The sequence below is a fragment of the Macrotis lagotis genome, chromosome 2 (genome assembly GCF_037893015.1).
Source record: "Macrotis lagotis isolate mMagLag1 chromosome 2, bilby.v1.9.chrom.fasta, whole genome shotgun sequence".
NCBI classification, from domain to species: domain Eukaryota; kingdom Metazoa; phylum Chordata; class Mammalia; order Peramelemorphia; family Peramelidae; genus Macrotis; species Macrotis lagotis.
Window position 1 is genome coordinate 265332834 of NC_133659.1, and position 20797 is coordinate 265353630.

Consider the following 20797-nt stretch of genomic DNA (forward strand, 5'->3'; position numbering starts at 1 on the left):
TCTCTAGGCAAGTCACTTAATCTTTCTGAGTTCTAGTCAACTCTTTAAGACCAAAGGTTGCAAAGAAGGTGCTATTCTGAAGTGGTAGTTTCTTCCTCAAGAGGATTTCATACCAATAAAATCACTATTTAATCCCTATCCCATCTAAGTGTAGGAGTGGTGGGGAAGAGTGAAAGAAGTGGTTCTACAATTACTGTACCTTGGTCTGCCTCTTAATCCTCCTATCCATTAACTATAATACCCAAGAAGTAATTAAGCCCTGGATAGTTGGCTCTTACGATCTATGCCAACGGTCTGACATCTAGTACATTTTCTTGGCTTCTGAGTATATTTTGTCTAACTCGACTTTAATGGACTTTGACCAGATCCTGTTGCAACCTTGATTCAAATTCTGGTTGTAGTTTTTTTTTTTCAAATTCTGATTGTTTATATACAATCTGAATAAAGAAGTATTCTAGAGGGACTCACAGTGGAAATTTAGCTATGTGAAAAGCAGAGTTATGAAACTAGAGGAAGGCCAAGTCCAGAGACATGTTGGCTACATTTTTACAATTACCCTGATGACTTTCAGGTCTACCTGAAATTTAGCTTGGAATAAACACATTCTATGGGAAGGGTGACATTGCTCTTCTGATCTGGAAAGGTTCTCATCTTCCTATGGGAGAGACCTTCACCTACCCATGGGGTTGACACTATGAGGATCTAGGATCTTATCTCCTAGGAAATAAGGAAAGCCCAGAGAATCAAATCTGACCACAAATGTGTCCAACTTTCATCATGTATACTTGATTGCTAATGTTCTTGTATCTTAGTAAAGGTACTAGTAGTACTATTGTAGCTCAAAACTTATTCATTATGAATTCTGAACCTGAGCCTCCCTTGCAGTTGGTTAATGGGCCCATACCAAATGCTTTATTCTAAAATAAATTAGTTCTATAAAAGTAGGTAATACCAGTTTTGTTTATTTGGTCCAAAACAAGGCACATATATATCAGTTGTTCAGCAGCAACTTGGATACTATCATTCCTTGACACAAGTTATTGTCATATGTGTTTAAGAGACATTCTTCTTTTCCTTCTCATCATTAATATTTACTATAATTTCAGATAACTATAGCCATGATATCAATGACATTTCAAACATCATTCAGATGAGGGTTGCTAGGAGTCCTTCGATTAGGAACCTTCAAGAATCCAGGTTCTCTGGCTTATGATTTTGAGTATTAAAATAGGGTTGTATCAGTAATTATATTATGAGAGAGGGAGAGGTTTTCTATGACAGCCTACATTTGCATCAAGACTGAAAATAGAATTTAACTGATTGTTTAAATAGTCTCCCCATATTGCTACCCTTTACTCATATTAGGGCTTTAATTTTTCTCCTTCAACTTGCCAGGGGAGAGAATCGATCACAAATACATAGGACATACAGGAAAATCCCCAGGGAAGTTGCTACCAACCAATCAATTCCACATATTAAAGGACCTATTTTTCTGGTTAATGGATTTCATTGTCATATCTTTAGCTTTCTTTTCCTACTACTCTGCATATCCTTTCCCCTAGAATCCAGAGGACCTAGGCAATCCTGAGATTTATGATTTGGATCGGTTCTTCTTTCATGGATACTTCTCAATAGAGCTACAGTTAGAGTTCAAGGATTGGTGGGAAGGAGCTAGAAGAATCTCAAATGTCTAAAATGATTGTAAATCCTTGCCAGTCTTAAATATAATCCATTGGAATCTATCCTTGTGATCTACACAAGAGTTCCACAAGATCTGCTAAGCCTTCATAAAGACTTACTATTGTTGATGAGCACGATTCTGACAAAGGGGAGGAATAGATGGAATTTTATCATTATTTAGCTTTCTTAAAAGTTTACATTATTATTATTAATTACTTAAGGAACTAGGTGCTGTGAGAATAGGTGTTCAAATAACTCTGAAGCTATACATCATTCAAGCTCTGTCTCTAGACAAATTAATGGTGATAGCATCATTAAAATTTAACTATGATCTACTTTGAGAATTCCATTAAGGAGCTGATTCAAGTAATGGTGTATGCGAGGTAAGTGAGTTGGATGAGTAGAAGCAGAGCTGTAACTGGGGTGGACTAGGCTTCAAAATGCTGGAATTTGGAGGGTGCCAAGTTGTGCTTCCTTCCTTTAGTAGCCACACCCTCTTGTTCCTGTATCCTACTCTCTGAATTGCATTTCTCTATATATGGCTTGTTTCCTTAGTTCACTTCATGTGAACTCCTGATCTCCCCTCTCCCTTCTCAAGATACAAGGATCTTTTGTATGAACAGTAGCCATGGATTTCTGTGGTGAGTGACAGAAGTGGTGAAAAGCATTAAGAAGTCAAATGCAAAGAGATGAAAAGAAAAAATAAGCAGTAAGAAGTTCACAAATATTGTGAATATTGGAAAACGCTTCTGAATAGTCTTCGTAAGAGTGGAAAATGAGAAGACTTTGAAGGACAAAGGAGATATCATATCTGGAATCACAAGGCTTTCCAGATGGCTTTAAACACAGATCTATATAATGACCACTCGATGAGTATATTTTGATGGTTTGTCTGGTCTAAGAAATAGAGAGAGAGAAAAAGATGTCTTAATAAAAAAATTAAAATGCAAAGATCTCCATTGTAATGAAAAAATTTCTCTAATTCTGCTGAGTTCTTGTGAGCATTGGTTTCTGAGGAGAAGGAGAGAGAGTATTTGATTGTTAGGGAGAAGAATGCAGTAAAGATTAGAGTGGGGAAGAAGAGTCACATAATTCTGCATACTTTTTTCTTTCTTTCTGGAACTAGTTCTGAATATAGCCTTAGGAATCAGGAACAGAATAAGTGGTATTATATCTCAATGAATTCTGGCTTCACACTTCAAGTGAAAGGCTCAATAGGACTGGGCCCTGGACTTGGGAGAGTAATGGGATGTGCCAAATAGCTGTTGACCTCACCAGATTCTTTTGTTTTTGGGCACAATGTCAACATGGGGAGCAGAGCTAAGTTGGTAGTTTTGGGAATTGGTCAGACTCCAAGAACATGTGACCATTAACTCAAAGTGTTGAAGTTTCCAGAGCTCTGGAAGTGTAGTAGAGGCTGTAGCCAAAAGGAAGACAATGACAGTTAATGTTTGATATAGTACTTGTGTCATATGGTGGGAAGGGGAAGAACTCCATCTTGGATGGGAGAACAATTGTTCTCATGTTTCTCTGGTCTTTCACAACTGAAAGACTGAATTCTGAGATGAAGCTTCCTCGAGTTAAATGGGCTCAGAATCTGACTCATTCTGTCTTCAGAAAAAGGAAAAAAATGGGAGACTGATGTGGAAGATAAGGATTTCTAATGAAAGATTAATACCTTTTGTATCAACTTTGATACAAGAAAAGTTCCAATACATTTTTTTCTGGGAGTACAAATACAGAAGAAAAAAGAAAACAACAGTGAACAGCAATAGTAATAAGATTGTAAGACAATAGGATAATGGATTTAGAAATGGAAAAAACCTTAAAATTCATCTAGTTTGACACCCAAATTGTAGAGATAAGAAAATAAGAGGTCATAAGATGTTAAGTACCTTGGTCTAGGTCACACACATACACACAGCTTCTGCACAAACTGTGCTAATTTTATGTATGTGTAATTTATTATCTGAGGGCAGCTAGGTGGCTTGGTGAATAGAATGCTGGAAGACCTGAATTCAAATCAAGCTTCAGGTGCTTATAGCTGGGTTACCCTGGCAAGTCATTTAACCTTGTCATTTTGAAGAAAACCATTGGATTTTGAGTCAGAAGGCTTGGTTTGAATCCTAGTTCTGCTACTTTCTTGTGTGGTCCTAAACCAGCTCAACCTCTCTGTGCCAATATAATCATCAAAAAGTGCTCTTAGTGGACCATAGAATCAGGCTCAGGATATGCAGCAAGTGGTCCCATGTTAAGTTCTGGAGTAATTCATAACCCCAAAAGGTAGGGTTTTGTCCCCATGGTTCCTGCAAATAAAGTTTTAAATGATGCCAGTTTCTTTTAGCATTTAAGACCAAAGAGTAGAACCAGTAAGAAATTGTACAAAGTAGCTAGGAGCAGACCACTGACTCCTATATCTCTGTTTTCAGATTGGGAAAGTGGAAAATTAGACTGGTTGACATTTTCCAAGAAATTAGATTAAACAGTAGTGAGGCTGTGTCATTGCTTAATATTATTAAAAGGTAGCCTAGTGTAATGGTTTGAATAACAGACTCAAAGCCAGGAAGAGCTGAGTTCCAGTCCCATCTCTGACACATCCAGGGTAAAGTCATTTAACCTCTTGGTGCTTATGGCTATACATTGCAGAAGGGTACTAATCAGCATGGGTAAATTGGGAGTTCTCTATATGACCTGCTTCATTTGTTGGAGTTTCTTCATCTAGGAGAGCTTTGGCTGCATTGGGAAAGGGAATTTTCTAATATCAGAGTTCCCTATTGCATTGTAAGAAGTTCACTCCTGAAATAAATCACAGGCCCGGTCCCTATTATTTATAATTATAACCCTTAACAATATAAGAGAGGAGAGACAGCTTGGCACAGTTGCTGGAGAGCCAACCCAGAAGCCAGGAAGATTTTGATTTGAGTTTCACCTTGCGTGAACCTAGGCAAGTGACTTCAAGCTCTCAGAGGGTCTTTAAGACTACAAATTGAAGAGCAGGCACTGACCTGCACCAATTTCTCACCTGAAAATCCTTATCCTAATGCCTAACAAAGTAATAAGAAACAGAGAGAAACAAATCAATGTAACAGAGTTAGAAACAAGACAAAGTGGAAAAAAGAAAAAGCAGAGACAGATTTAAAGTCCCCCAGATCCAGAGAGGGATCAGGAATATGAAAGGCAAGAGGAGAGAGAGAGAGAGATAGAGGAATAAAAAGAGAGGAGAACAAAAGTTAGAAAAGAAAACTATCTCAAAATGATGAAGGAAATTGAAGGGGGGAAAGTGTTGCAGAGTACGTGATGAGACAATGTCGGTGAGATAATAGTAAGACTTCGTAAAATGCATGATGGTATGGTTATGTTGATAGCATCTCCCATTTACAGAACCAGTGGTGGGAAGGGATCTGGAGAGGTTAATTCATTCACTTCCCTGTCTTCATGGAGAACGGCAGAAAGTCAGTTTAAGGACAAGGCAAAGAAAAGAAGTGTGACAGGTGTTTTGTCTTGTGTTGTTTTGTTTGAATAGTTAGAAAGCTTGTGATACTGAAAACTGGACAACTTTCATGGAAACAACTCTATGATAAATAAGATTTGCTTTTACTACAATGCTAGCAGTATTCCCCTGGTACAGTGCCTGGTACATAGGAAGAGCTTAATAAACGATTCTTGATTGGTTTCTCTCTCTCTCTCTCTTTTTTAGAAAACTCTGATTGACGAAGCCGCCCCTTCCCAAAGTTTAAATAGATCACAGAAGACGGGGATTTCAAAGACCCCCAGGGCTTCTGGTTCCTTTGGTTGGTTTTTCTGTGACCCAAACGAGCTCCTTATGCTAGAACCAGACCTCAGAACTTTTCGGGGGGGCTTCAGGCTGCTCCTGATTGAAGTCTGTGATATCTGTCTCTTTGGTCTCCAGATGTTCTAATAAATAAGGCACATCTGGAGGCGTCTGAGGGGCCGCCACGAAGCAGATGTCACTGGACTGCGAGGATGTTTCTGTATCTATTAAGAGGATGGTTTCCGGGGAGGCGGGCTCCGGGTTTAGGCCCGCGAGGGAAGTCTGGCTCGATTCCAGGAACCCCGGGAGGCTCCACCGTGCCGGGTACTTGTCGTTCTCCAGAATCTGGGCTCGGGCTTCGCGGGGAAGGACCTGTGGGGTCTGTCCCCCCGCGGCGGCCAGGCTGGAGTCCCCGGGCTCCGCCTGGCTTCCAGACGGAGCTTCGGGGGTCCAGGAGTCCGGGCTGGAGCCCTGGGGGCTGGAGCCCCGGGGACTGGGCTGAAAGCTGTCGGGGGAGGAGGGCGAGGAGGCCTCCGGGGACGTGACCCACACCTCGGGGATCCGCAGGGCCGCCTTGGCCGGGGAGGCGCTGCCACTGGCCTGCGGGCTCAGGCTCGTCGGGGTGCTGCCCTCCCGGATCACCGACAGGTCCCCCAGGCTGGAGTGCAGCTTGGGGCTGCTGTGCCCGGGCGAGGCTTGCTCCTTGGGCCGCGGCGGGCGGTGGCGGCTCCGGGGCGGGACGGCCAGCAGGTCTCCGAGGTGGCCCAGGTCGCCGGCCGGCAGGTACACGGAGCTGTCGCTGGCCTGCCGGCCGTAGCGGCGCCGCCCCGGGCCGCCGGGGGGCTCGTGGGCGCTCAGGAAGCGCTTGACCCTCCGGATCACCGAGCGCCGGGGACCGTGCTTCTCCTCATCCCACAGCCACTCCTCCCCGCCGGGGAAGTCGGACCCGGACAGCCTGAAACAGAGGCACCCGGAGCGTCAGCACACAGCGGGCCCCTCGCCACCGCCCGCAAAGTCATTGCCTTTTTATTTGGTTACCTTTTTGCAAGGCAATGGGCTCGCCCAAGGCCACACAGCCAGGCAATCATTAAGTGTCTGAATTTAGCTACTCCGGACCCCAGGCCCGGTGCCACCCAGCCGCCCCAGCCCCTTGCCTCCCGTTAACTGGGGTGACCTTGGGCAAATCACTTAACTAGCCTGACTCCGTTTGGACTGGATTCTTCCCTCCCAGCGTGATCAGGATGGATCTCGAGTCTGGGGGAGAAAGCTGGGGCTGGTGACTTAGCACGACCCCCCCCCCCAAACCCAATGCAAGTGCTCATCTTGGGGGCGGCTAGGTGGCACAATGGATAAAGCACCGGCCCTGGAGTCAGGAGCCCCTGGGTTCAAATCCGGTCTCAGACACTTAATAACGACCTACCTGTGTGGCCTTGGCCAAGCCGCTTAACCCCATTGCCTTGGAAAAAAAAAACTAAAAAAACGTGCTCCTCTTGAAGGACAAAACAAACATTATTATTATCAATTTGGTTTTAAATGTAGAACCTAGATAGGATTGCTTTCTGTGGGGGAAGGGAGAAAAAAATGTAAAACACAAAACCTTCCAAAAAAAAATGATTGCATGTGGTTGGAAAAAGAGAGAAGTAAAATATAAAACAAAATAAAGTTGTTTTTCCAAATTGAAAAAAAAAGAGATGAGAAAGGGAGTTAAGTTGAGTACTTAACCTTTCTGCCTCAGTTTCCTCATTGGTAAAATGAGGGGGGTGGATCCAATGACTTCTAAGATCCTTTCCAGCTCTGAATCTATTATCCTATGGAATAATCTCTACTTTCAAAAATTTAGGGGGTAGCTAGGTGGCACAGGGGATAGAGCACTGGCCTTGGAGTCAGTAGTACCTGGGTTCAAATCCGGTCTCAGACACTTAATAATTACCTAGCTATGTGGCCTTGGGCAAGCTACTTAACCCTGTTTGCCTTACCAAAAAAAAAAAACCCTAAAAAAATATTATCAATAATATTTGATCCTCCCAATCCCTGGGAGATAGATGTTATCACTGCTATTTTATATTTGAAGAAACTGAGGTTAAGTGACTTGCCCAGGATCACACAGCTAGCTAGTAAGGATGTGAAGCTGGATTTAAAGCTGTGTTCCTGAATTCAGTCTTCTAACCACTGTATGACTGTGTGAAAGACTAATAAGAAGGTAAATGAATGAATTGTGGTGTTTTCCCTAAAGGAACAATATTAACTCTGCTATCTTGGGAAATATAGACTTTAACTATTCAGGAAAAAAAAATGGCATCTACTCTTCTTCCCCTATTACCCACCAGCTGATAACACATTTCCAACATTTCACAGTCAACCAAAAGGAAATAAAGAGATCCAAAATATTAAATCCACTTGAGTATAGCCCTGGATTTGTCTACTACAATGGGAGCTTTAAAAATAAGATATTCATGCGAAGAATGAATTTCCTATGTGTTTATGTAAATATATGCAGGGGGGCTTCCTTAGTGAATGATGTAGTGGAATTATATTCCTTGAATCCCTACAAATCTTTTAAAATATTTCAGGTTCCTATTTTAAATATTTCAGGTTCTGGAAAGAAAATTGAGAGAACTTGGTTCCAATTATAGCTGTGACACAACCTTTCTGGGTCTCAGTTTCTTTATCTATAAGGGAAGATGATACTATACAAATATTGCTATTACTGCCTATCTCATGAGGTTATTGTGAGAACCTCACAAGGCTCACAAGAACCGTGAACTATTTGTAACCACACATGAAGAGTGCAGAAAAAAAAATCACGTCAGAATCATAGACTGGACCATAAGGGACGTTGATAGACTAAGCTATGTCTTCATTTCCATAGCATCTTAATACTCATGTGCCTCACTTTCCTCATATGTAAAATGAGTAGGTTGAACTTGATGGCATCTGAGGAACTTTCTAACTTTAATTCTATAATACTATTACTACCAATATCCTTTATAATTCTGAGAATTTCTTCTGTTTTACTCAAGGCTCATATTGAAACTAAGATGGCTTCCTTAGGCAGTTCTAGAAATGCCAGTTATTAAGTTGTTACAACTTAAAGGGGCAGCTAGGTGGCACAGTGGATAGAGCAAGGTCCTGGAGTCGGGAGTGCCTGAGTTCAAATCTGGCCTCAGACATTTAACAATTACCTAACTGTGTGGCCTTGGGCAAGCCACTTAACCCCATTTGCCTTGCAAAAAAAAAAAAGGACACATAATAAAAAATGAGATTGGCCAGACACAATGCATATGACATGAAGTATAATGAGGAAAATATCATGGGAGAAATCAGGAAGAAAAGAAGAAAGAAGATAAAGGGAAAAATGCCATTCTTCTACAGAAGTGAATACAAGACCAACAATCGGAATGATCAATTAGCTAAATATCTGGCGTGGTATCCTTTTATAATGATGCTATAGTGGAGAGTTGGCTATTAGTTTAAGAAATCCAGCCGTGGGCCCCATTGGTCCCTGGTGAGCTGCCATTAGGTTACAGAAACATGACTCACGATTGACTGTCACACTAGCCCAGCCAGTAAGGTTGTGTGAGGTCAGCTCTTGGGTCTTGCCTGACAGGGATTCATTTCCCAATGGAGGAAACTGGAGATGAGATAAGGTCAATAGATCAGTAAGATTCTCCACTATTTGTCCTGGGACTCAGGTCAAATTAGAGTTCTCTATCATTTCCTATTTATTCTGGGATGACTAGAACCAGTTCTGACTTTGTTCAGTTCAGGAAGCACTGGAGTCTGGTGGACTCTACAAGGCTTCAGCAAAATAAGAAAACTGCTTGGCATAGGAAGGCCTCATGATACAGGGATAAAGAACACTGAATTCAAAACTGGCCTAAGATATTGTATTTTTGGCAAAGTCATTTAACCTCCATGGGTCTCAGTTTCTTCATCTGTCAAATAAAAGAATTGGAATAGGTGATTTCTGAGATCTGTTTGAATTATAAATCCATGATATAGTTGAGTCCTATGTATTTGGATTCACAATATTTGAAGTTATAGTTATGTAAAATATGATAATTGGTTCTTTTATTATTCAGTTTTTTCAATCATGTTCAACTTTTCATGATGCCATTTTGGGTTTTCTTTCTGGCAAAGATCCAGGAGTGGTTTGCCATTTCCTTCTCCAGCTCATTTTTTACAGATGAGAAAACTGAGGCAAACAGGGTTAAGTGACTTGACCAGGTTCACACTGAGTTCAGATTTGAACTTGGGAAGAAGAGTTTTCCTGATACCAGACCCAACACTCTATCTACCTGCCCATTGGTTCTAGCCCAATGGAAATATGCAGTGTGAATTTGTATAATGCAACTACTCCAGGGGATTCATTATTTGCATTAATTGTAATCTAATTGTATAATACAGGATTTCTAAAAAATTAATGAATGCCTTTATAGACTTTTCTCTTTATTCAAAAAGTAACATAGTGTGCTTTAGTGGAAAGAAGGCCAACCCTGAGTTCAAATTCTGACTGACCAGTTGAGTGACCAAGGGTCATTTCTTTAACCTCTAAATGCATAGGACAACTCTTTAAAGACCAAATTTGCTGTTGGTCTGCATGTGTAAATGATGTTTCCAAATGCTAGATGTTCCTGCCATTCCAATAAAATCATAGGTATAGATTCTATCTATCTATCTATCTATCTATCTATCTATCTATCTATCTATCTATATCTATCCATCCATCCATCCATCATCCATTTATATATCTATATATCCTATTTTTTAAGGAAGGAAGTTAGTTTTCTTATGAAAAAAACTCTCTACTAAAGAAGATAACCTGCAACTTGTCTTAGAGGCTTGTTTGACTAAGGGTCTTGAGAAGTTAAGTGACCTACCCAGCGTCACACACCCAGTATGTATCATAAGTTAGATTTTGAACTCTTCCTGGCTTCAATGCCTGCTCTTTCTTGATTGCATTCTGTATTTACCATATGACTTTCCTGAACCAAAACTGAATCCTTGCTGAATTTTCTTTTGCTGCTATGGCTAAGTAAACTCTCTCTTTTTTTTTTTGTTACAATTCAGATAGTCTAAGAGGGTCTCATTTCATTTCATTCCCAAACCTGAACCACTGAACTGGGCTGAGTCGGGACTGGCCCACAAAAAATAGGACCTCAGACTCCAATTCCAATATACTTTCCTCTACACACTGCCCATTCTCATCTTTCTTGGCAGGCAGTCAGAAAAAACAAATGTTGGCTTTACTCTGTTATAAACCATGGTTATTATGCCAGACACCAGAGATAAACACATGACCCCCAGGAACAGAAGTTTCTGTCTTTTAGTCTGTTACTAGGTCTCAAGGATGGTATGTGCCTGTTATTTTTGGCCTAGGAATAGTTTAGTTTTCAATAGATTATGCAAGTCTAGTTGATGATTTAGTGAAAATCATTACCAAAAAAATAAAGTCTAATAAAATGGTCTCCAGAGCGTCTGGTCTGAATATTCCTTGCTGTCTCCCAAATCTCAGAAGGGTCAAGGAAAGGGGCATTATGTGTTGACCTGGGAACTTGAAGCAGCCAAGAGACAGGGTGGTGGTGGTGCCATATAGGTAATCTGGGGCCACTGGAAGACTATGATCCATGGAGATAATGAGTTGGAGGATTATTGCAAGAAAGTATACCCCCTGGATATTGGTTACCCTAAACAACACCAAAGCCCAGGCAACTCCATCCTGTTTGCCGCTGTGTATGATCACAACTTCCAACCTCCCCTACCATACTACATAAAGTATCTTATCATCATTTCTTGTCTTCATTGTCAGTTTTTGATGTTGGCCTCTATCATACTTCTACCATGGCCTTTTGTTGGGGCTGTTGAGTCATGAAACCAATACTTTGTTTCTGATTAAAGTTTATCATCATAAATGAAGTTGGGAAAAACCCAACATGCCAACTCTAAGTACCCTGAGGTACACATTACATCTCAACAATGTGAAAAACAACCTTATCATTATCTTACTCTAAGCACAAATAATAATAGCTATCATTTACATAGATAGAACTTTGAGGTTTACAAAGTATTTTACAAGTATTATCTTATTTGATCTTTACAACAACCCTAGAGGTAGGTGTTTTTCTTATCTCCATTTCAGAGATGAAGAAACTGAGGCAGACAGAGGTTAAATGACTTGCTCAGGATCACACAGCTACGTGAAGCTGGAATTGAACCTGTGTTCTTAAGTCCAATGTTCCATTCACTCTACCACTTAGTTGCCCACTCCCTTCTATTTTTATGTGATCATTTGTTTAAAAAAAACAACAATTTTTCAATTGAGTTCTGACAAGAGATTCAAAAAATATTTTGTTGAATTTTAAATACAGATAGTGCAAATATAGAGACTGAAAGAAAAAAAGAAATGGTGAATTTGTTTTAAACGGACACAGAATAAAGGGAAGGAAAGAAATTTGCTACTGTTGACTTGAGACTCTTCCCACTTTCCTCTATCCTAGGGAGTATTTCAGATCCATTGATGTGGGATGCTGGAAAGGAAATTTCTCTTGAGGTGTATATTCACAGTTACACTTCTGCAAAGAGGAGGAAGGAAAGATGCTTTCTCAGATATGTTCCATTTTATTTTATCTGCTGTCATACCAAATTGTGGCAATCTTTCCCAGGTAGTGAAGCCCCCTGGAATTGACTTCTCACTTTCCTTGGAATATTGCTTCCCTAGAGGGTTTGGTCCTTTAAGATTCTGAGATTAAATCCAGGTGGCACCTCAGGGCTCACAGAAAATTCAAATAAGGGAAACTAAAAGAATTGGGAAAAGTGGGACTTTCATCCAAATCTCCCTTCTTTTTCTGTGTCTCCTTACTAATTACAATCTCCTTCATCAGTGTGCTAACTTCTCATTTCCTCATCTGGGAGGCAGATATATAGATCTTTTTCTGACTAAGCAAACCACAGATCTGATTAGATCAGATTAGAAGACAAGAAAATTTGAAAACTTAAAAAAATTATCTGGACTTTTAGAAATCACAAGAAGGATGTTCTGAAGAATGATAAAGTCGGATTGTTAAAAGAAATTTGGTTTTGAAAGAATAAAAGGTTTTAAAAATCATATAAGGTTATAGATTTTTAGAAAATCAACGGGATTCAAAGTGATTCACAAATAATAGGTCAAGAAGTCAAAATCAGTGCGCAATAGGAATTTAAAAGTGAATCAATAAGCTTAAGATATGATAGGATGTTTTCCCTCAATGTATTTGTGGATTTGGGGTCATCTAAGAATACATTTTAGGAAGTATCAAATTTATCTCCTTTCCAACTTGGGACTCACTCTTTTGTTTTTTTTTAAGGTTTTTTGCAAGGCAATGGGGTTAAGTGGCTTGCCCAAGGCCACACAGCTAGGTAATTATTGAGTGTCTGAGGTCAGATTTGAACTCAGGTACTCCTGATTCCAGGGCTGGTGCTCTATCCACTGTGCCACCTAGCCACCCCATGACTTGGGACTCATTCTACTGGAACACCATCAATAATTTATTGGCACAAAAGAAGAATTCCTAAGATCTTTTATGGTGATCAATTTTAGCTTTTTAGTGAATTGTAACATAAAAGATATTGCAAGATAATGGTGATTTCCACTACCATAGTTGTTTTTAGGGCAACTGAGTAAAAAAAGACTCATCTTCATGTGTTCCAATCTGGTTTCAGAGCACTTAACTGACTTCTGACCCCGGGCAAGATAAATCACTTAATCACATGGCAAGTCACTTAACTCGCTTTGCTTTAGTCTCCTCATCTGTTCTATGAGCTGGAAAAGAAAATGGCAATTCACTCCAGTATCTTTGTCAAGAAAACCCTAAAGAAGAATTGGATATGATTGAACCACATAAGAGATATTGCAAGATAACAGTGATTTCAACTGACTTGGGATGTAATATAGCAGAAAAATGGGTATCAAATGGGTACCATTCATAAAAAAATGACCCTTCCCCAATTTATGAATGAAATTGAAAGCTTAACAGGAGAACCAGAAAATACTGTAAAATTAACTAAAATAAAAATTCCTTCCCTAGTAATAAAAGTTGACTAAAATTGTACAATTAAAAATTAATTTTAAAATAAATTAAATTAAATTTAATTTAATTTAATTTAAATTTAAATGTTCAGTTAGCCACCTCCAAAAATCTAGTTGTCCTGGTTTTAGTTCAGCTTTTGTGATTCAAATCATTATCCACCTATGTCTTAGCTTCAGAGAGATCAAGTGATTTATCTCTACCAAACTGCTAACAAGGATCAGAGAAAGGATTTGAAGCTAGCTAGGTCTGCCAGATTCCAAGGTCAAAATACTGTATATATACTATGCTATACTAGTTATCCAGAGTAAGAGAATATTAACTATAATTTCAATGAATGATTTTAATAAGCCTGATTTTTGTGTTTTCTTAGAATGTATTTGCAGTTTGAATTTGCATCTACACATAAATGCCTATGTTTCAATTATAGAGTTTTCTCAATCTGACTTTTTGCTTCTGGCATTCCCCCAACTTGGAATGTTTCTCCCTCCCTCCTAATCAATTGATAAGCACTTTGTGCCAATCACTAACTTAGGTGATGATAACTATATCAGTTTCTTCTTCAAAGACCTCCTTAGTAACCCCAGCCCTCAATGAGCTTGCTACCTTTGGTGCTCCTATATAGCATTTATTCAGTACAATTCAATATAACAAGAATTTATTAAGAATCTAGGGGCAAGGGGCAGCTAGGAGTACCTGAGTTCAAATCTGACCTCAGACACTTAATAATTACCTAGCTGTGTGGCCTTGGGCAAGCCACTTAACCCCATTGCCTTGTTAAAAACTAAAAAAAAAAATCTAGGGGCAGCTAGGTGGCACAGTGGATAGAGCACTGACCCTGGAATCAGGAGGAGCTTAGTTCAAATCCCAGTCTCAGACACTTAATAATTACCCAGCTGTATGACTTTAGGCAAGTTACTTAGCCCTATTGCCTTGCAAAACAAACAAACAAAAAACAATCTAATACATGTGGTATACTGGAGTTATAAATATATATATATGTACATATATATACATATATATATATGTATATATATATATATATATGTACCATTTGGAGGTAGCCAGGTAGCACAGTGGAGACAATGACAGACACAGAGAGAGGAAGACATAAGTTTAAATTTGACTTCAGACTTAACCTCTGCTTGCTTTAATTCCTTGTAGAAGGAAATAACAAATCACTCCAGTATCTTTGCCAAGAAAACCCCATAAACAGCTGGTGTACTTTTGGTTCAAAAAGTCATCAAGGCGGGCAACTAGGTGGCGCAGTGGATAGAGCATCGGCCCTGGAGTCAGGAGTGCCTGGGTTCAGATCCGCCCTCAGACACTTAATAATTATATAGCTGTGTGGCCTTGGGCAAGCCACTTAACCCCATTGCCTTGCAAAAAAAAAAGTCATCAAGAATTAGACTTGACTGGATGACAAAATATACCATTTTGGAGTTAGCAAAGGGCTTTATCTCATTTAAATCTCCCAATAACTCTATAAGGTAGTGACCCTAGGCATTATTATCCTCATTTTACAGACAAGGAAGTAGAGGTCCAGAGAGCTTGAAGAATTTGCCCAGGTTCACGTGATTAATGAGTATCAGAGTAAGATTCTAAACTTGAATCTTCCTGATTCCAAGTCACTCTGTTCAAGTTGCCTCTTTACCATGTCTCTAACATTATTGGTATATATTATCTTACCTTGTTCATTCTCCTTTTAAATTTTCACCTTGTTCTAGACAAATATAACGTATAGAGTATTCTTGAGTATAGAGACCTACTTACTTTTATAACATATCTTCAATGTCTAGATAGCATCTTGCACTTAATATCTGTTTATTGATAGATTAACAACAGGCATTCACATATTGAAATGGGAACTCATTTGGATTAGTAATGTGAAATGTATCAATGGTCAGATTCAAATATTTTTGTGAAAATGCATTTACTCATTTATTCAAGGCCATGAATGACCTTACTCAAGTCGGAAGACTTTATTAGATAATTAGCCTTGTCACCATGGAGGCAGCTCTAGGCAGATACAGTGCTGAGCTTGCAGTTAGGAAGACATGAGTTAAAATCCTACTGTAGTCCCTAGATATATGACCCTGGGCAAGTCACTTAACCTCTGATTGCCTTACTCCACTGGAGAAGGAAATGGTAAATCACTCCAAAATCTTGGCCAAGAAAACTCCATACAGGGTCAGGAAGAGAAGGATATGACTAAAATGACTGTACAACAACTAGTAAATAAATACAAGCATAATAGTTCTTCCTTGCACTTGTTAATTTGACTATTCAATCATAATCATAACTAATGTTATTTCCATCAAAGTTTCCCAAGACTATTTTATGTTTTTGCAAATATGAACAAAATGAACTTCCTGTCAAGGGATGTATTAAAAAAGGGGATGAATGATGAACTCCTAGAAATAAATAGAGCAGATTTTGCCGATGATCCTTTCAGTGATGAGTCTATGATTTCATGAAAATTCAGAACTTTTAGAGGATATTGTTTTTTTAAATGGAGATATAAATATAATTTTTTTCTAAGTTAAGAGGATAATGTTTTAATGATTTTTAAAAATAATTTACAAAAAAAGATATAGAACCCTCTGAGTTGGGAAATGACCTCTGCTTCTCTTTGATCCGGTATGATACTAACACCTTAACTTTGTTACCATTGATGGATGAGTGAATTTGTTGGTCACTTTGTCCCTTAATCCTTACTTTCTAAATTGCACAAGACTGGAGAACTTTTTATATGACAAGAAGCAAATTGCTTTGACATCTCTGGGCCTTATTTTCCTCCAGGAATCATATTACCCTATTTCACAAGAAGCAGTAAATGTAGAATCAGAAAGACCTGGATTCAATTTCTGCCATATACTAACTTCTCAATTATGCCATGTCACAACCTCTCAACACCCCAGACAAATCTCTAAGAATTTAAGTTATGGATGAATGAGTTGTCTGTCTGCCTTAGTGGAGGGATGTGGCACATCTATTATTCACTATGCTAAAAAAAAAATCAAATGAGGAAAATGCATCTCACTGCAGCTGACTACAGAAAAATAGAGATTAGAGTTATGAACAATTCCCTCCAAAGGTTCTTTTTTTGTGTCTCTTTCAAAAACTATTTCATCTTCTATCATAAAGAGAATATGAAAGTGTAATATTTATAAGATTAAAAAAGAGAAGACTGTAGACTGAAAGTCAACAGAGACATTCAGTTTGGGCATTAAAAAGGTTTAACATATGAACTGAATTTATCTTCAGTTCCTTGGGATGTTCCTGTATATAACTTACTTTGTATATATTTGTTTCCATGTTGTCATTCCCATTAATTTATAAGCTCTTTGAGGGCAGTGACTATCTTTTCCTTCTTTATAATCAATTAATCAATGAATTTATTGTTCCTCCCTTCTATAAAGTTATAGGGTAGAAGGGAAGAAAATGAAATTTGATGAGAAAACAGAGCAAATAAAATAAATTTCTCAGATAAACTGATGCTCTTTTGTTCTTGTTGTTCCAGGATTAGGTCATCTAAGGTTATTTTTATTACAAATATAAAGATCATAATAAACTATGCATTTCTTTTCTAATTAAAACATTCTTTTATAATTACTCAAAAGGGGCTTTTATTTCAGGAAAAGATCAGTTGATAATTACATTGAATAAAGTTTCTATTGATTACACTTCTATGTGTATATAACAGGCATAAATATGTTCATATATAAATATACATATGTACATATATTCCTATTATATTGGGAATGATGCCATTGAGAATAACTTTATTTTCCAAACATAAAAAAGTATATCAAGGGGCGGCTAGGTGGCACAGTGGATAGAACACTGGCCTTGGAGTCAGGAGTACCTGAGTTCAAATCCAGCCTCAAACACTTAATAATTACCTAGCCATGTGGCCTTGGGCAAGTCACTTAACCCCATTGCCTTGCAAAATCTAAAACAAAAAAAAGTATATTTATTTCATGTGTGTGCTTTAAATATACATGATACATACCAGTCTGGGTTTCAAAAAAAAAAAAAGGAAAGAAAAGAAAAGAAAAAGAGACTTTTGGGATAAAGCTTAAGTAAAATTAATTTTTTTCACAATTAGTAAGAAAAAAAAATGAACCACCAAGACAATTTTTCAACTCATCATGAGTTCCTATCACTCAGCATTTCCCTTCCTTGTAAAAGTGATCATTAATAAGTGATCATTAATTAACAATAAAGCCTTTTCCTTTATTTAGCCCCCACAAGAAATTTAGACTACTAAATTTTTAATTATTGGAATAATAAAAGAAAGGAAAAATGCCTCTGAAAGAGGAAGGTAGAAGTTGCAAGAGTTCTGTAATTCATAGCATGGATGCTAAAGCTGAAACTGAGATAAGTAGCATGAATGGTATGCTTTTAGGTTAGTCCAGAAAAAGCCTGTGGATTCAGTTACTGGGTTAGAGAATCCAACACATATATGAGGGATGACTCATTTCAGGAGCAGTTATGGCATTTGTCTTTTCTAGGATTTTAAATCTTCCTGATGGTATATGATGCATTCAGGTGGATATAAAGAAAGATGGATGAATAAGTAGATGTAATTATGTATATATAGATGGATAGATGGATGAATGGATGGATGGGTATAAGGGTGTGTGTGTGTGTGTGTGTGTGTGTGTGTGTGTGTGTGTGTGTGTGTTTACATATGAATGGTTGTATAGATGGATGGATGAATGGATGGATGGATGGATGACAGGATGGATTGATGGATCGATGGATATAGATATATATATATGATGTCTAGATGGATGGATGTGTGTGTGTGTAATGAGTATATCTACATATATATATAATGAATGGATAGATAGATGAATGAATGGATGAATGGATAGATAAATAGATGATGAATAGATAGATGGATGGATGGATGGATGGGTGGGTGGTTTATTTACAGTACTTCTAGAATCCATAGAAGGCAATGGCTTCTTTGTCTTTTATAGATTTGCTCTGGTGTGTTAGATTAACTGTAGCTTTGGGGGACATTAGATTTCTGACTCACCTGTTTTATTTTTCAAAGTTCTGAAAATGTATGTGAATGGCTAACTCCCATTGTTTCCTAAATACACATCCAGGAGCTCTTCAGGTTCATGGATCTTGGAGAAAAGCATGTTCCTTCAAGTCCATAATTAAGCCAGTGTCAGATATACTCTGATTCATTCCAATGCTTAGAACTCCCTCTCCTCCCTTTTTTCAGTAAAACCTGGTTGATTTTAGGTTTTCTGTACTTTTCCTGGTAAAGATGAGTGTATCAAGTATGGATATTTATTATTCACGCTAAGAAAATTTAGAATTGCTAGTGTGTTTTCTTGCTAAGTATCTTAGCAATGATATCTGTTTTTGCTGCTTGGAGACTTTTTCCTCATCTAGAGTAAGAATATATCCAAAATTAAGTTAATAAAACCCAATTTACACAGATATTTACATATCATCAGAGAATGATGCTAAAATGCAGAAGAGACCAAATTAAATGTGTTTGAAGGAAAGGATTCCTGAGATAATATAGAGGCAATATGGTCTGTAGTAGACTGGACTTGTAGTCAGTGGGGAGACCTAGTTTTAAATCCCACCTTAGATCCAAGCTATGTGATTCTTTGCAAGTTATTTAACCTCTCTCAATCAATCAACAAACATTTACTGAGCATTTACCATGTGCCAATCACTATACTAAACTTTGGGAACAAAAAGAAAAGGCAAAACCAGTCCCTATCCTAAAAAAACTTACTTTCTAGGGGCAGCTAGGTGGCGCAATAAATAGAGCACCAGCCTTGGAGTCAGGAGTACCTGGGTTCAAATCTGACCTCAGACACTTAATAATTAGCTAGCTGTGTGGCCTTGGGCAAGCCACTTAACCTCATTGCCTTGAAAAAAATCTAAAAAAAACCCCTTACTTTCTAATGGAAAGTATATCATAGATACAGATATATACATATTGTATATATCACATATACAGATAATCACAAGATAAATAGAGAATAATTGGAAAGAACTTTAGAGCAGCTGTATTACAAAGTGAGAAAGGCCTTTTGTAGAAGATAATATTTTTGCTGAGACCTGAAGTTAGAGTTAAGAAGGGAGAGCATTCCAAAGATGGGCAAAATCTACTTCAAAGGTATGAAGATGAAAGATAGAATAGCAGGTTGGCTAGTATAGTTAGATGGGAGAATGAATAGAGGGGAATAATGTGTAAGACTGGAAAAATAGGATCGAGCCCAGTTGTGAAGAGCTTTAGGTACCAATTAGAAGAGTTTATATTTGATCTCGAAGGCAATAGGAAGGCATTGGAGTTTATTGAAGATAGATGATAAGGTCAGACCCACTTTTTAGGGAAAGATTATTTCAGCAACTGTGTGGAGGATGGACTAGAGTGGGAGAGAGATGGCTCAGGGATGTCAACTGGAGGGCTACTATAATAATCCAGGTGAGCAGTAGTAAGGTCCTGAATGAAGGTGGTAGCTATGTGAGTAGAGAGAAGGGGACTAGATACAACATATTGTAAAGAAAAAAAATAATAGGATTTGGAAACTGAGTGTATATGTGGGTTGAATGAGAAAGAGGAGTCCAGAATAACACTGAGATTATGAACCTAGGTTATGAGAAAGGACTCTCATAAACTCCATAGCTAATAGGAAAATTTTTAAAGAGGGCAGAGCTTGGGTTGAAAGTTTATGAGTTCTGTTTATGACATGTTGAATTTGAGATTCATATGGGACATTCAGTTTGAAATGTCTAGTAGACAGGTTGTGATCTAGAACTGGACATCAGTAGAGTCCAAGACTAAAACTATAGTTTGGGAAGTTATTTGCTTAGAGAATATAATTTAATTCCTGGGTGCTGATGAGATCAAGTGAGTTTATAGGGGAAAGAGATGAGAGTCCAGGGCAGAATCTTGAGAATATTCATGATTAGGGGACATGACACGTGAAGATGCCACAAAGATGACTAACAAGGTACATTCACATATGAGGAGAACCCAGAAAGAGAAACACATAGCAGTGGTACAACAATCCAGAGACAAAGTATCCAGGAATAGGTGATTGACTGTATCAGCTGCTGCAGAGAAATCAGAAGATTGAGAATTGAGTTAAGAGCATTAGCTGAGCCAATTAAGAGATTACTGGTAACTTTAGAGAAAGCAGTTTCAATTTAATGATGAGTCCACACTACAAGAAATTTGAAGGAGACAGGGAGGAGAGGAAGCAGAAGCACTGATTGTAGATTGGTCTTTCAAGGA

General features: G+C 38.4%; 1 protein-coding gene across 1 annotated transcript in view; it reads right to left on the bottom strand.

Moving 5' to 3' along the window:
- Window positions 1-486: 486 nt before the first annotated feature.
- The window catches only part of BEST3 (bestrophin 3), a 51280-nt gene continuing 30969 nt past the window's right edge, over window positions 487-20797 (bottom strand). The window contains exon 10 of the mRNA XM_074226124.1: window positions 487-6407. Within this exon, the coding sequence (XP_074082225.1) occupies window positions 5507-6407 (901 nt within the window). The 3' untranslated portion in view covers window positions 487-5506. The remainder of the gene's footprint in view (window positions 6408-20797) is intronic.